Here is a 14,817-nt window from a genome sequence, read left to right on the forward strand (position 1 = left end):
GGCCTTAACTACACCATTCCAAGTGTTTTTTTAACAGACATTTTCTTCTTGCTGTGTGAAAAAGATTATGAAAAAAATATTATCTCACCTGTTGTAGATATTTCTGTAAATGACCTCATTTTGGAGAAATAGTTTATTTCTGACCAGGTTGATGAGCTAACTGCTAGTCCGAGCTGACCCGAGACCACAGTGGATCACTGACGTCTTACAAGACAACTCCAAAAAATTCATAGCAATTTAAACAGATTCTATTTTATAAGCTTTTACATTCCCTCCAATTTCAGCTACATTGTTATTCTGGCAGAAATATTTTTATATTTCTGCTGAAAGTGCCCCTCAAGCTGCACCAAAAATGCTACATCTAGCTTTTATTGCTGCTATTTGTGCTTGCAATTAACCAATATAAATAACCCTGTCATGCAAAACTGACGGCAATGTAAAAATGCATAAAATAGCATTTGCATGAACTCGGTCTGATCACAATTAAACCGCATTTCTCTAAACTGAGGTTGTTCAAAGAGCTGTCTATAAAAAAAACCCCACGCCATTAGGTGATCACAAAACCCCACTCCAAAAGACCTGAACTATCCCTTTAACACCCCAATGAAGTATCAAAGAAGGATGATATGAAGACATAAAAATGCATGCATTTCCCTGAAGATTTAGTATTTCTCCACAGGTTTTCTTTTCCAGTCTTTTAATATTTTACCATTAGCTCACATTGGCTTACAAAGCCAAAATAATAAGATGGAGAAGTCAAGCTGCAGCGCTTCATGTCCTTGAACACTGAATTGTTTGTCCTTAAAATGTAACTTGTGACACTGTACTGTTGTAGGAGGCAAAAAATAAATAAATAAAAAAAAAACCAGAGCAGGTACCCAACAGAGGAGCACAAAGAGGAGCTTGTGCGTCAGATGGTGACTGAGCTCGAAACAAAAAGCCTGCAAAAGAGAAAAGAGCAGGAGGGAGAGACAGAGAGCAGAGCATATTGCACCTTAATGTGGGAGGGATTTGTTACTTTGAAGTGTTTCTCAGTAAAATGTTTTTGAGGCTCATTTTGGAGTGTTTTTTTTTCCTGACCTGCTGCTGCAATCAGCCTTTGTTTTTCAGTCACTGAGCAGAATAATGAGGTGGGATTGGCTCTTTTCCCCCCTACTACTATTTTGCACATTTACAACACATTTTCTTGGCCTCACTTTGACACTTTGTTCAGTGCCCTGATTTTATTCTATTCTAGCCCTGGTGTAGTCTAGCCTAGTATTCCCACAGTTTGCTCTTTAACCTCTGTTGCGTCACACCCCTCTTTCCATGTTGTGCCAATAAAGAGCGCATGCAGAGGGAATGTGTCGAGCTGTCCTTCGTCGTCTTTGTCTCTCTGTCCTTCTCTGTCTGCAGCGATCAGATGCAGATGATGTTTCTGCGTTCATGTCCTCATGAACATGTTGACACTTCTGCCCCTGGAGATTGCCCGTTCATTAGGAAAAAGATGGAGCGCGTTGTCAGTCTGTGTGAGTGGAGCGTGCGTTTTTTGCGTTTTCACAGGGAAGGCTGGAGGCAGTGGTCTGCTGTCCAAACTACTGTACACCTTCTCGATCTGGACTCGTCGTCTGGGTGTGCGTTGTTTGTTTGCTCGTTGAGAAGCGATTGACAGCGTTCACGTTATGTCACCTGGTTTTTCAGCTTTTCCCCGTCCCTTCACAGCTGAGCTGCAGTTACTGTTTTCAGGGAGGGCAGTTGTCAATAACTGTCAGGTTAATAACGGTTGAACTCACCCAGCGCAGACAGCACAGTGTTTTCGTCATGACTGGAGAGCGACAACAATCCTGACGTTCTCTTTGTTTAATCCAGAACATCTCCAGCTTCACAAAACAAATGCACCACTCTTATCACATCAGAGATGCTAATCTTCTTAGTGCTTCTTGAAGACTTTCAAAGGAAGGGAATGTTTGAACAAAAATAGTTTGTATAATTCAAAAGTCCTAATTTAAAAAAAAAAAAAAGTTATAGAAATTACTATCTTACTTGTTTAATTTTGACCAAATTGACGAGCTGTTGCCTATTTTGAGCAAAGCAAAGATCAAAGTGGATTGCTGCCATCTTAAAACAACTCCACGGTTATTTACAACACCTTTTATGGTTACCTGCGAACACAAATAGCAGTAGCAGCTGGCTATAGCACCTCTGGGGCAGCCTGGGTCACTTTCTGGTGGAAAATTGTAGTAATTCTGCTGAAATAATCATGTATTGTGAAACTGACAGAGGTGAAAAGATTTATAAGACAGCATTCACATGAACCGTGATGACATTTTTTAAATTGAAGTTTTAAAACAGCTGCAGTCCGATTTGGCTCCAGTCCTACTAGCCATTGGCTTGTCAATCTGGTCAGAATTAAATGCTTTTTCTCCAAACTGAGATCGTTCAAAAAGCATCAGGTAAAATATTAATTGTTTATAACTTTTCCACCCTGCTTCATAAGACCTGAACTATCACTTTAAGCTGAAAGCTACTATTTTAAAAGAAGAAGAACAGCAACGAGTGACAATTTTTCAAGTTTTTTTTTTGTGGATAAAAAGGTTTTATTTTTCTCTTGATTATCTTTGGCAGGGATTTTATTTACCTTTTAGGCTTTGTATAATTAATGTCACTGACCGAACTCAGCCTGACAGAGAAAATGTTTATTCATTCACCTGCAAGAATATGTGGTAATAACTTTTGTGCTTTTTTATATTTAGCTAACAAAAAGAAAAAGAAAATTAATTTTTACATTTACTGGTTTTATATTCAGCCTTGTATTGCTGCAGAGGATAGTTTGCTTATAGACTTTGTATTTAATTTAAAAAAAGCAGCTTTCTTTTGGACAATTTACTTTTCTTGCTCATGCATTGAGGTTTCTTTTTTTATATATATAAACTGCCAAATCCCTGTAATAAATTCCAGGTGACTGAGCAAACAGAGGAAGGTAAAATCCGGGTGTCTTTCTCGCTAATTTAGTCATAACATTCACCTCGTGGCTGCTATGATCCGCTGTAATATGAAAGTCAGGAATCATACTGAGCATTCAAAAATGAATGATGGCCCATGATGACATCCAATACTGTGATGAATGCTTGTCTATTCTTTATTTCTTATTCCCTCTGACCTTCATATGGTGAGCCAGTGTTCCGTGTCCTTGATATTCAGGTAGAAGTACACAGTGTTATACAGTAGATGAATATTGGTCTGTCCCACTCACCTGCAGCCTTGAGCGAGGTGTACTTGTTGAAACCAATTCCCAGGTTGTTGTGAGGGTGAGACAAGGCCATGGCCGGTCCCAGGGGGGATAAAGCTGCATTGTTCAAGTGGTTGTGATCTAACAGAGACACAGAAAACACAGTTTTTTCTCCAGAGGAAGTAACAGCACTGCAAAATGTGAAGAAAGCGCACAGCTCTGTAATTTTGATTTCATAGGGCTGCTGTGTTTTTTTTTTTATGAATGGATCCTATTTATTTCATACCCAGAATGCAAAGCTAAACATTAACTAATCGCTTTTTAAGGGAAGACTGCAGGTGTGAAAACATTTGTGCATCTCTAGAATCCCTAATGGCATCAATTTGTCACCTTAAAAATAACAAATGTGAAGCATTTGCTTGTGCAGGTTACCCAGGATTGATGTGAGCACTATCCAATAAAGGCAGACAGTTTGAGTCCAAGCAAGGACAGCAGAAGAGAAAACTAACCACACAAACACAAAGCTGAACTATACAGTCGTGAACATTATGATTAAATAATATATACATGCATTTACCTGCACACACCTTGCAAAAAAAAAAAAAAAGACAAATTCGTGGATACTTTTTGAAACCAGCCTCTGATGAAGATACACTATATTGCCAAAATTATTCAGTCACCCATCCAAATCACTGAATTTAGGTGTTCCAATCATGTCCATAGTCACAGGTGTTTAAAATCAAGTGCCTAGGCATGCAGACTGCTTCTACAAACATCTGTGAAAGAATGGGTCGCTCTCAGGAGCTCAGTGAATTCCAGCATGGTACTGTGATAGGATGCCACCTGTGCAGTAAGTCCAGTCGTGAAACTTTCTCTCTACTATATATTCCACATTCAACTGTTAGTGGTTTTATAATAAAGTGGAAGAAATTGGGAACAAGAGCAACTTGGCCACAAAGTGGTAGGCCATGTAAAATCACAGAGGGGACTCAACAGATGCTGAGGCTCATGGTGCCCAGATGTTACTGCAGAGTCAACAGCTACAGATCTCCAAACTTCATGTGGCGTTCAGATTAGCTCAAAACGGAGTGTAGAGAGCTTCATGGAATGGGTTTCCATGGCCGAGCAGCTGCATCCAAGCCTTCCATCACCAAGTGCAAAGCATCAGATGCAGTGGAGTAAAACATGCCGCCACTGGACTCTAGAGCAGTGGAGACATGTCCTCTGGGGGGATGAATCATGCTTCTATGTCTGACAATCTTATGGACAAGTCTTGGTTTGGCAGTTGCCAGGAAAACGGTGCTTGTCTGACTGCATTGTGCCAAGTGTAAAGTTTGGTGGAGGGAGGATTATGGTGTGGGGTTATTTTTCAGGAGTTGGGCTCAGCCACTTAGCTCCAGTGAAAAGAACTTCCAGTGCTTCAGCATACCAAGACATTTTGAACAATTTCATTCTCCCAACTTTGAGTTGAAGCTGTTATTGTTGCAAAGGGTGGGCCAACATCATATTAAACTCTATGGATTAAAAATGGGATGCCATCCAAGTTCATATATGTGTGAAGGGAGATGAGAAAATACTTCTGGCAATATAGTGTATATCACTTCAGTACAATTATGTCACAATTACTGGGGCTGTCACAGCTGCTTGGCTTTCAGCTGGTAAGGTGACATTCAATAATGAGTACTGCAAACCATCATAACACAACAGTTACTCAGTTCTAGACCATCTGTAGAGTCCGAAAACTGCAAATAAAACTGAAGTGTCAACATTATTAGTGTTTTAGGTCACAGTGCCCCAGAGAAACCTGCTGAGACTCAGAATGTCTACCATTGTTCTGAAAACATGCTAATCTGTGAAAATGTCTGTTCAAGAGAATGGGGAAGAAAGAGGATTAAAGTGACTTTGAATTTGGCATAGTTGTTGGTGCCAGACGGGCTGGTGTGAATATTTCAGAAACTGCTGATCTACTGGGGTTTTTACACACAACCATCTCTAGGGTTTACATAGAATGGTCTGAAAAAGAGAAAATATCCAGTGTGCGGACAAAAATGCTTTGTTGTTGTCAGGGAAGAATGGGCAGGCTGGTTCAAGGTAACAGCAGCTCAAATATCCACTTGTTACAACCATGATATGTGGAAAACCACCTCCTTGAAGATAAAGCTTGAAGCAGAGGGGCTACAGCAGCAGAAGACCACACCCTGTCAGCTAAAAAGAGGAAACTGAGGCTACAATTCACACAGACTCACCAAAATTGGACAATAAGAGATTGGAAAAACCATTGCCTGGACTGATGAGTCTGGACTCACCGAACTGTCTCCACAGCCACCAGATCTCAGTCCAAATGAGCACCTTTGGGATGTGGTGGAAGCATAATGGACAGGCAGACTACAAATTTTCAGCAACCGTGTGATGCTATCATGTTATTATGAATCAAAATCTCTGAGGAATGTTTCCAACACCTTTTTTAATTCCTACCACAAAGAATTAAGGCAGTTCTGAATGCAAAAAGAAGTCCAACCCAGTACTAGCAAGGTGTACCTAATAAAGTGGTCAGTGTCTCAGAGAAAGATCCAGATTGCAAAATGTCCAAACCATATACAACTGTATTATAAATATTAAATTAAATTCCTCAATTGTTAATCTTTGAGCCCTTTGTTTAATTATAATTACACATCTAAAAGTCAAACTGAGATCCTAATGGGGTTGGATGTTCATTCCTTTCATATATTGTCAGCTCAGTTGAAATCTCACTCAACTAAAGATTGGCTCTGTAGATATGATGTACTAAATCCTGTAGGATGAATTGGACATGTTTTTTTTCTTCCAAATTTTCCAATTAAAGCAAGTGAATCAACCGATCAGATGATGATCTGTAACCAACAGGTATTTTATTTTGACTTTCTCTCAGTTCTAGGGTTTTCCATCTGATTTGTTTGCTAATTTTTACGTATTATGTGTAGCTAGCACTGATCAGCAACAATAAAAGCAACTACAGGTGGATATGATGTTGCAGAATAGGTTTTAGCGTCTTTTTCAAGACAAGCACTTAATAAGGATGGACTTTATTTTTAAAAAAGGCAGACAACACCCTGACATTCAATGTTTTTTTCAATCTCTGATTTGCCAGCAGATCAGTTAGCAACTAATATGATAAACTTGACTCAGTTCAGTTCAGGAGGTTTGCTGTTTGGGACAGAATTGGAAAATGTATGAGAACTTTAGCTGTCTAATCTACAGCTGAAGTAAGGACAACAATCAATATGAATAAATTTTGAAAAACAAGGCTACAGTTTTTGAAAATCATCCAGAAGTACAGAAGAACGTTTTAAATGATTAGATAATGGTGACAAACAGGGTGTTTAGGGGTTTTGCTGCAGCGGTTTATTTCACTGAAGCGACTTATTGTTCCTAGTTTACTCCCACACACACACATTTGTTGCATGATTGTTAAAGGTACGTCTTTAATTTGTTATGCATGTTGCAATTAACACGTCTTGACTTGGTCTGCTTTGCTCCCCTAACTGATCAAAGCTTGATGTGTTTAAAAAGGAGAAACTTTAACCTGTCTATTTGGGTGTAATTGTGTTGTGAGCAAGGGAAACATCAATAGACTGTGTGGTTGTGCTGTCAGTTTACTACATATCAGCGTGTGAGTGCTGCCTTGGAGCTTTTAAAGACTGCCTCTGCAACTGCAACCTGGGTGTGTATGTGGTGTGTTGGCATTGGTGTGTATATTAGCTGCTCAAAACATAGAAGTGTGGTTCGCTGGTTGCAAACATGCAGAACTCTGAGACAGCATCAGAAAATTCTTCCATTTTCTTGCAATTTGGGACTGCCAACTAGACAACAGTCACAGCCCATGCTTAAGGTCACCATAGTGCTCTCTACTCCTGGTGAGATACTGACTACTCATAGAAACTCTACATATCCCACTTCACCATCCCTTTACAAGTACAATAAAATTAGTTTAAGTTCTCAAAGAACCATTTCTGTACATTATTGGGCATTTTTCTGTGAGCTGCACCTTTAGAAACAGAAATGAAACCCTTGTTTTTCTGTGTGCACAGAGCATCTTTGACCTTAAACGCCTCTTGGCCTTCTGAATAAACAGGGCCACTTCTCTCCAAAGTGTCATCTACCCAGAAGTGTGAAACTCAAATCAAACCGTTTCCAGCAGGGGATGGATTTGCAAACGCATTTTCACCCACATGCATAAACAAACGCACAAGCCCGCCCCGTCCGCAAGCCCCAACAATAACCGAGACGCATCAGTGGGAATCGAGCGAGGGGGTGGCGCGGGTACAGGAATGCCAGGCGGAGAAGGCCACAGAGCGAGGAATGTGACACTAGCGATGACTGATTGAATTAGAAATAGATCTTCACTTCCCCGTGTAATTGATATGCAGCAGTGACACACTGCGCGTGGCGCGGCGTGCAGGGGACGCCCAACTGTGTGATGTGATTTCAGTCTCGCGTCGCTTTGTGAGCGCGTCCAAAATGTGACACAGATATTTAAAGTTGCATAACTCTTACTCAACCACATGAACAAAAACAAAAAAAAAAAAAAAGACTTGTCTGTTCGTGACGTTTAAAGCAGTAGTTTAGCTCTTTTGGTGGTCTTCGAGCATTCTCCTAGAAAGCCAACAACACTGGAAATAATTAGACAGCGAGAAATAGAGTGAAGAGCTACGAGTTGAAAGCAGAGATAGACAGGGCAAAAAATGCCAGCTAATTGATGGAAAGGTCTCTGGCCGGTCTCCAGTTTGACCACAGGGCTGTTCCCGGCCACCAGAGAGAGAGATGGACGCAGAGTCTGTTGTGTTATTACATCATAGATGTTGTAAAGTGCATGGCAGTTACGTCTTCCTTCATTACATGTTTTTTGAACGTGCTTTGATAGTGCTGTACTTAATAACAATCATGTTAATAACTAAAGCCTCTGAACAGAACAAAGAGCGTGGGGTTTATTTGATCCTTTTATTTTCTATTTAGAATAACTCCTGAATCAAACTTTTGATTTTGAGATCATTAATCCGATAATGATAAAAGAGGATTTAAAACCACAGAGGAAGCATAATCTGCCTTTCAAGTCTAAAAGACTGAGCATTTTACAGATTAGAAGACTTTCCCAAAAGCCTTTTTTATTAGTACTTTCAAAAGTATAAAAATATTGTACAAAGCCTCTTAACAAAAAAGCTTTTTTTCCCCCAAATTAAGGCAGCAAACGTGAAGTTATGTCTATCCTATTAACACATTATGCATCAGCAGTATCAGTGACTGTTTGATTATTTGAATGGCTCATAATTCATGATGGATATATAATCAATTTGAGATTATCTGTATTCATAATGCAGATTCAGATACAGTATCTGTGTGGATGCTTTAGAAGAATGGTCTTTTTTTTAGCACTGATTCATGTCTGAACATTTTGGTAAATGCTCTGTGAAAATACATTATCAAGGATGGAAACATATGCATGATCAAAGAAATAAGAAAATGCATATTATCCACCATCATTCATGCCAGAGCCTGAAATTAACATCATCTTATTTGGACATATGAATCTTTAATATCATATTATAAATGATGTCATACGATCCGCTGGAGAACTATTAGCTTAATATCTGTAAAACTGACTGAGTTACAGTCATTTTAAAATGTTTTCTAAGGTTGATTAGCTGTGGCAGCCATCTTGAATCAAATCCAAAAGTTAATCAGTTGTAACTTTATAGCCAATCATTGCTGTCTGAGTTTCATTAAAATTTTTCTAGCAGTTCATAAGATATTTTTCTAACACAGCTAATTTACATTCAAGTAATTACATTACCTTCTACTGCCAATATTTGTGTAAAATGGCTCTAATATAATTTTTTAGCTCATTACACAAAGCAACAGGAAATGTGCAAAGGAGGCTGCTGCATCACTGTTTTACTCAAATCTCAGTGATGATTTGTTATGTTTTCAGTATGTTTATTTGTCCCTCCCTTGCGTCATTGGTCTTTGTTTCCCTCAGTCCTCATTGCCGTTTGTCAGTCAGTCACACCTGTTCATCCACTCATTAACCCCACCTGCCCTCGCTCAGCAGTCACCCCTCCCTGCATGCTCCTGCTCCCGGTTCACACTCACCAGTCATACTGTTTGCATCCCTGTCGAGGCAGCTTTTTAGTTTTGTTTACATTACGTGCCTTGCTCCTTCCATGGATTTTTGTGTTGCCGGTTTTGGCTGCCTCATCAGCTGTTTATTTTAATTAAAGTTTTTCAGTTTTCAATTAGTTTCCTGCCTCTGTGTCTGCATCCTGGGCCCCTAAAATCAACACCTTTCTGACATGGACGGCAAAATGTTTTTTTTTATTTGTTTAAGTGAGGACATTGTAGACAGAGATATTCAAGGTTATGAGGGCTATGACAACACATAACATTGAAATTGTGTTTATTGCTCTCTGGAATGTAGTGTTTCTCTTGTTTGGCTGCACAGAATATATAGCTATATATGCATATTTCTGTTTTAGGACACCTTGCTCATTTTCTGAAACCCCTGCCCACCAGCCTGCTTTTATGACTGATTCAGGCAGCTTCCTGTCTTAGTCACCGTACTTGTATGCCAACATATGACTGTATGGTAGTTCAATTTGGGAGGAATAAAGTCTTCCTTGTGTTCGGCAATCTCGAATAAATTCTCTCCGAATGTCCTACATTTTCTCCGCACGTGTGTTCATTAGCGTGTTTTCGATGCACCGTTGTACGGAGGCCTCCGAGGAGAAGCACTCATAAGGATTTAAATTTATGTGTATTAGAGAGAAGCGCAGAGGAAAATGAGTTCATGACTGTTAGTCACAATGTGTAGGAACCGTGAGAGTGATGAAATGTTTGTGGATGTGTTTTAGAGCCCGCTAACCGGGACTTTGTCAGGCTTGTGCGGCTGCATTTGCAAAAACTCCTGCGTTAACGGCAGCAAAGAAAGTTCGTTTTCAGTGTGCATGCTTCCCTGCCAGCATGCATTTGTTTTGGTTTGTATGTGTGCACCTTGTTGGTGTGTATGTGTGTGTGTGTGTGTGCAGGCAGGCTGCAGAGCACCGCTGGGTGATGGCCTAATTCGGCAGGGCTCAACATCAAAGGGGCTGACTGCTGTAAGGGCTTCAGTCGGCCTTACTCTGACATGACTACTGTCACACACACACACACCCACACACTCATCGCACACGCACACACACACACACTGAGAGATAAAAAGAGGAAGAAAGGGAAATAGATGCAAGGAGGTGGGAGTTGCAGAGAAAGAAAGAGAAAGAGACTGTTGTTTAATGCATTGAGCACACTGTAAAATTTAACTTGTTGTTTCAACTTGAAACAAAGAAAAAGGACTTGAATCTCATATTTATAAGACTAGAACAGGCTTGAAAACAAAGAATACTATCTTTAAAAAAATGGACATGCCTACTTGCCCGTTTTAAATATGTGCATGTGAATGACTCCATTTACTTCATGATGTTTCATGGGACATAAAACTATAAGGAAAAACGTCAGCACTGCTGTAAAAGGTGGTTTGACCATCCAGCTGATCCAAACTACAACCATGTGACCCAAATTTTACCTTTCATCTGGTGGCAGCAGGGTTTAACTACAGGCTAAAGCAAGTGTGGAAAAAAACAAAAAACAACATAATCTTGATGTTTTTTTTTTAATTTTCTGTAATTTTAGTGCTGAATTATTTGTTGCAGTATTCACTGATTGACTGAACTCTTAGCTTTAGTTGCCCCTCTATGAAAACACTTGCTGGTTATGTTACTCTGCCTGTCCGCTGCTTTATGTGCTTAACCCTGAGTAAAGATATTTTTGTTTGCTGCATAATCACAAACTTGGTGTTGAAATGAGTTTAAGCCCGTCTGATTTTTTTCTCTTAAGGTGGGCAAGCATGTAATCTGGCTACATGCTGAAAGCTTGTGGTGAAGTTGACAAGCTATAGACTGAATGTTATATCCTAAAGTTACCGCTACACTTCGCTTTTGGCACTTAGTTCTAGGTTGCAAGGGGTAATAGTTAAAATATACCAATATGAAAATGGACACCCCTTCAAGAAGCAGACATGCCATCACCTGTCCTTGATTCCTTTTACATAAAGAGACGCTTAGTTAATAAACTCATATTGTTCCTGAGGCTGCAGGGAGGAAGGGCGTCTGGCGTGAAACAATCACCAAATCTTTCATGTGAGTTCGCTCACGAGCCCTGCAGAAGGGAGAAGCTGAAAGAAAATCACCAATAACAACATCAATAAGCTCATATAAGGCTTGTAACGTTTATCTAACCTACAACAGACTTTATCATACAACGTCATTTGGCAGCAAGTATTTAATCATAAAGTACCAGATATGTACCAGGTATGTACCTGGTACTTATTGAGTGTGAACTGGGCTGTTTTATGTATTGCTACTTTTACTATAAAAATAGGTAATGTAATATGTAATATGAGAATATGTAATATTGGACAACAGGGTTTCCAAATCTCATTTATTTTGTTGTCTTCTTTTGCGTTAATGACTCATGAAATGTGTCATATTTTAGCTTTTAAAGGGGCTACACCTTTTCAAGCAAACACTAATGAAAGATTTTATATGTCTCACTGTGGTGTCTTTGTTTGCAGAATATAGTAATACATTATAATTTGCTTTGCTGCAGAAAGAGTAGCTCCATATTTGCCCGTTAACTGATTCATGCTTCTCTGTTTTTAACATACTTTTACGTCTCAGTTTTGCCCGAGTTAAATGGGGTAAATGGTGACATTTCTTTACGCTTTTAATAGGGCAGTCTCTCTTTCACCGCGCTCTCCATCCTCTTCCTTCTCTCTCCGCGTATTTGCTGAGTAAATGAGGGCTAAGCCCCAGATAAGGCCATTATTTTCTGTCTTTAGCTTTCACATTGAATTCATTGAGCTTTGCTCGTCAGCACTTTGTATAATGCGGTGAACTGCTATACACACACACACACACACACACTAAACATGCCACTGTACAGAAATCTTTACCTAGAAGGAAAAAAAAAAACACTGGGGTAATAGCTGAGGAGGGTTTACTGAGCCCAGAGTACAAGAGAAACATAATAATGGAAATATGTGAAAAAGAAAATCATAAAAGCAAATTCAGTGAAGATTTTGTAACTCCTACTGATGGGCAACAAAGGCATGTAATAATAAAGAAATGTTACATTTCTCCTTTTTTTTTTTTTTTTTACATAAAATACATTAAACCAAAAATATTTATTAAATCAGACCTTTTAAAGTTAAACCAATGTTCTAACTCGTAAACATTTTGTGATTATTTGATGAACTGCAGAGCTGTGCCTGAAAATGATTAATATATGACACTTAAAGAATAAAAAAGTGGACCATGAAAGATAAAAAAAACAAGTGGAGAGTGGAGATGCTGAGTCAGGGGATAGTATCTTCAGCATTACACAGTAATACGATCCAGTGTTGATATGAAGGTAACAGTTGGCTGATTTGCCGTCTCTGCCATCGTCAGATTACTGCAGTCCATGTAAACAAAGCTAGGCTTGTGAAGGAAGTGTAAATGGGAGCCGCTGACAGGAGAGAAAAGATGGGATGAGAAGATGGTAAAAGGATAAAATGGAACAATGTCTCAGATTTTGTGAGACACCCGCTCACTCACTCGCTCTCAAGTTTGCGCACACTTTAAAAAAAGAAAAAAAACTTTTCTCATAGGCTTGTGTTAATGGGACCTTCAAATTTTGTGTTGGGTTTAAGTTCTGTTACATAACCAGGGTTAATGTTTCACCTCTCCGAATTTCTGCAGCTGTTAGACGGAGCTGGAGGTGATTATGCAACACACTCACATTCTCACACACACACACACACCCCCATGTGCACTTATGGATTTAATCAGGGTTTCAGACATTAGAATGACTTTAATTTAATAAAAAGGACAGATATGAAGTGTGGTTCTGTGGAAATGTTATGAAAAAATATCTTACATGTTGTAGAAAGCTTTTTGAACAACCTCAGTTTGTAGAAACAGTTTAATTCTGACTGAACTGAAGAGCAAAATGTCATAAACACAGTTTCACTCAGGTATCTGATTTTAGTGATTAAAATATATAAAAAAATACAATATCCATGAATATTTCGACAGGCCCCAGCTTTTACATATTCATTATTAATTTCCAGCTTGTCCCACATAAATACAAAAAAAAGGGATTTACAAACTAACATTTCATGAAAAAAAGACAGTTCAATGTATTTTTTCCACATTTCTGCAATAAAAGTATTGTTTATATCTTTTATTCAAGCCAAAACTTAAACAGTCCAGTTTTAAAAACAGAAAGTCTATCTTTACTCCTTTCTGACTCTCTGTGAAGGGAAATACTGAAGACATGTAAGGGTTTCATTCACTTTAATGAATAAAAAACAGCGTGGTAGGTAGGTATTTGCCTATATTTGTGTCATTACATATGAGTCTGCAGAGTGCAGGTATACTTTTTTCCTCTAAAGATGGACAACAGATGAATTATTAAACTGATCTGAGAGCGGAACATGATGCTTCATCGCTGAGGCCAAACAGCTCCTCAGGGCCTCACTTTACATTCACCGATCTCTGAATGTCTCATCAGAGCTTCCTACCGTTTTAAATCACACACGTCACATGTTTTATAATGCTCTGTGCCTTTAGGAAACTCTCAAATCTCTCACAATCAACATAAATGATAAATCATTTATTTATTGTTTCCGTTGTTTGCCATGAATCGTGCCGACTCATTTATAATTGTTTTTTTTTCTTCAGTTTTCTGTGTTGCCTTGGTGCTCTTTGAGGATAATTTTTCTTTCTTTTATATATCAGTTCTTGTTATTTTTAATCATAGTCATTTTATTTTGTCGTGACAAAATGCCTCAACCTTAAGTAATAGTTTGAATCTTTTGAAGTAGGGTTGCATTGAAAGATTATGGACAGTCAGTATCTTACGTGTTGTAGATAGCTCTTTCAATGACCTCAGGTTGGAAAAACAAAATTGAAGAGCTGACAGCTAGCCTGAGATTAAAGTGAGATGGTCATAAAACTACTCAGAGCTCAAACATTGTATAGTGGTTCCTGCAAACACTACTACTGGAGCACTTTCAGCAAGGCTATCATAACATTTTTGCAGGAATAATTGTGTAATAGGATGCTGACAGTGATGTAAACTTTAAATACAATGATAATCCTTTCAGCTACAGAATAGAAGTCCAGTTGTTTTTGTTGTTAACCTTTTATTGGAAATGCTATGCAATTTTTAAAGCTGGAGCTGTTTTAAGACACCTAAGCCTTGGCCCTGCTTGGGCAAGCTGTCAGCTCGTCAGTCTAGTCATATGGAGTTAGATTTGTTTCACAATTATTCAATCAAAAAAAAAATCATGTCAAACAAAAAAAGGAGTATTCAATCAAAAAAAAAATCATGTCAAACAAAAAAAGGAGTACTCAATTAAAAAAAAAATCATGTCAAACAAAAAAAAGTAGTATTCAATCAAAAAAATAATAATGTCAAACAAAAAAACATCTTAAAAACTTTTTAACCATAAAAATATTTTTTTACGAAACAAAAATTTATTTAAAGGTTTTTTTTTT

The 14,817-nt window shown here is 38.5% G+C and overlaps 1 protein-coding gene across 1 annotated transcript in view; it reads right to left on the reverse strand.

The window, feature by feature from the left end:
• The window catches only part of LOC108236226 (protein shisa-8-like), a 105,243-nt gene that overhangs the window by 14,245 nt on the left and 76,181 nt on the right, over positions 1-14,817 (reverse strand). Inside the window, exon 4 of the mRNA XM_017416746.3 lies at positions 3,233-3,349. Within this exon, the coding sequence (XP_017272235.1) occupies positions 3,233-3,349 (117 nt within the window). The remainder of the gene's footprint in view (positions 1-3,232; positions 3,350-14,817) is intronic.

The sequence above is a fragment of the Kryptolebias marmoratus genome, linkage group LG12, assembly GCF_001649575.2.
Source record: "Kryptolebias marmoratus isolate JLee-2015 linkage group LG12, ASM164957v2, whole genome shotgun sequence".
In the NCBI taxonomy this organism is placed as follows: domain Eukaryota; kingdom Metazoa; phylum Chordata; class Actinopteri; order Cyprinodontiformes; family Rivulidae; genus Kryptolebias; species Kryptolebias marmoratus.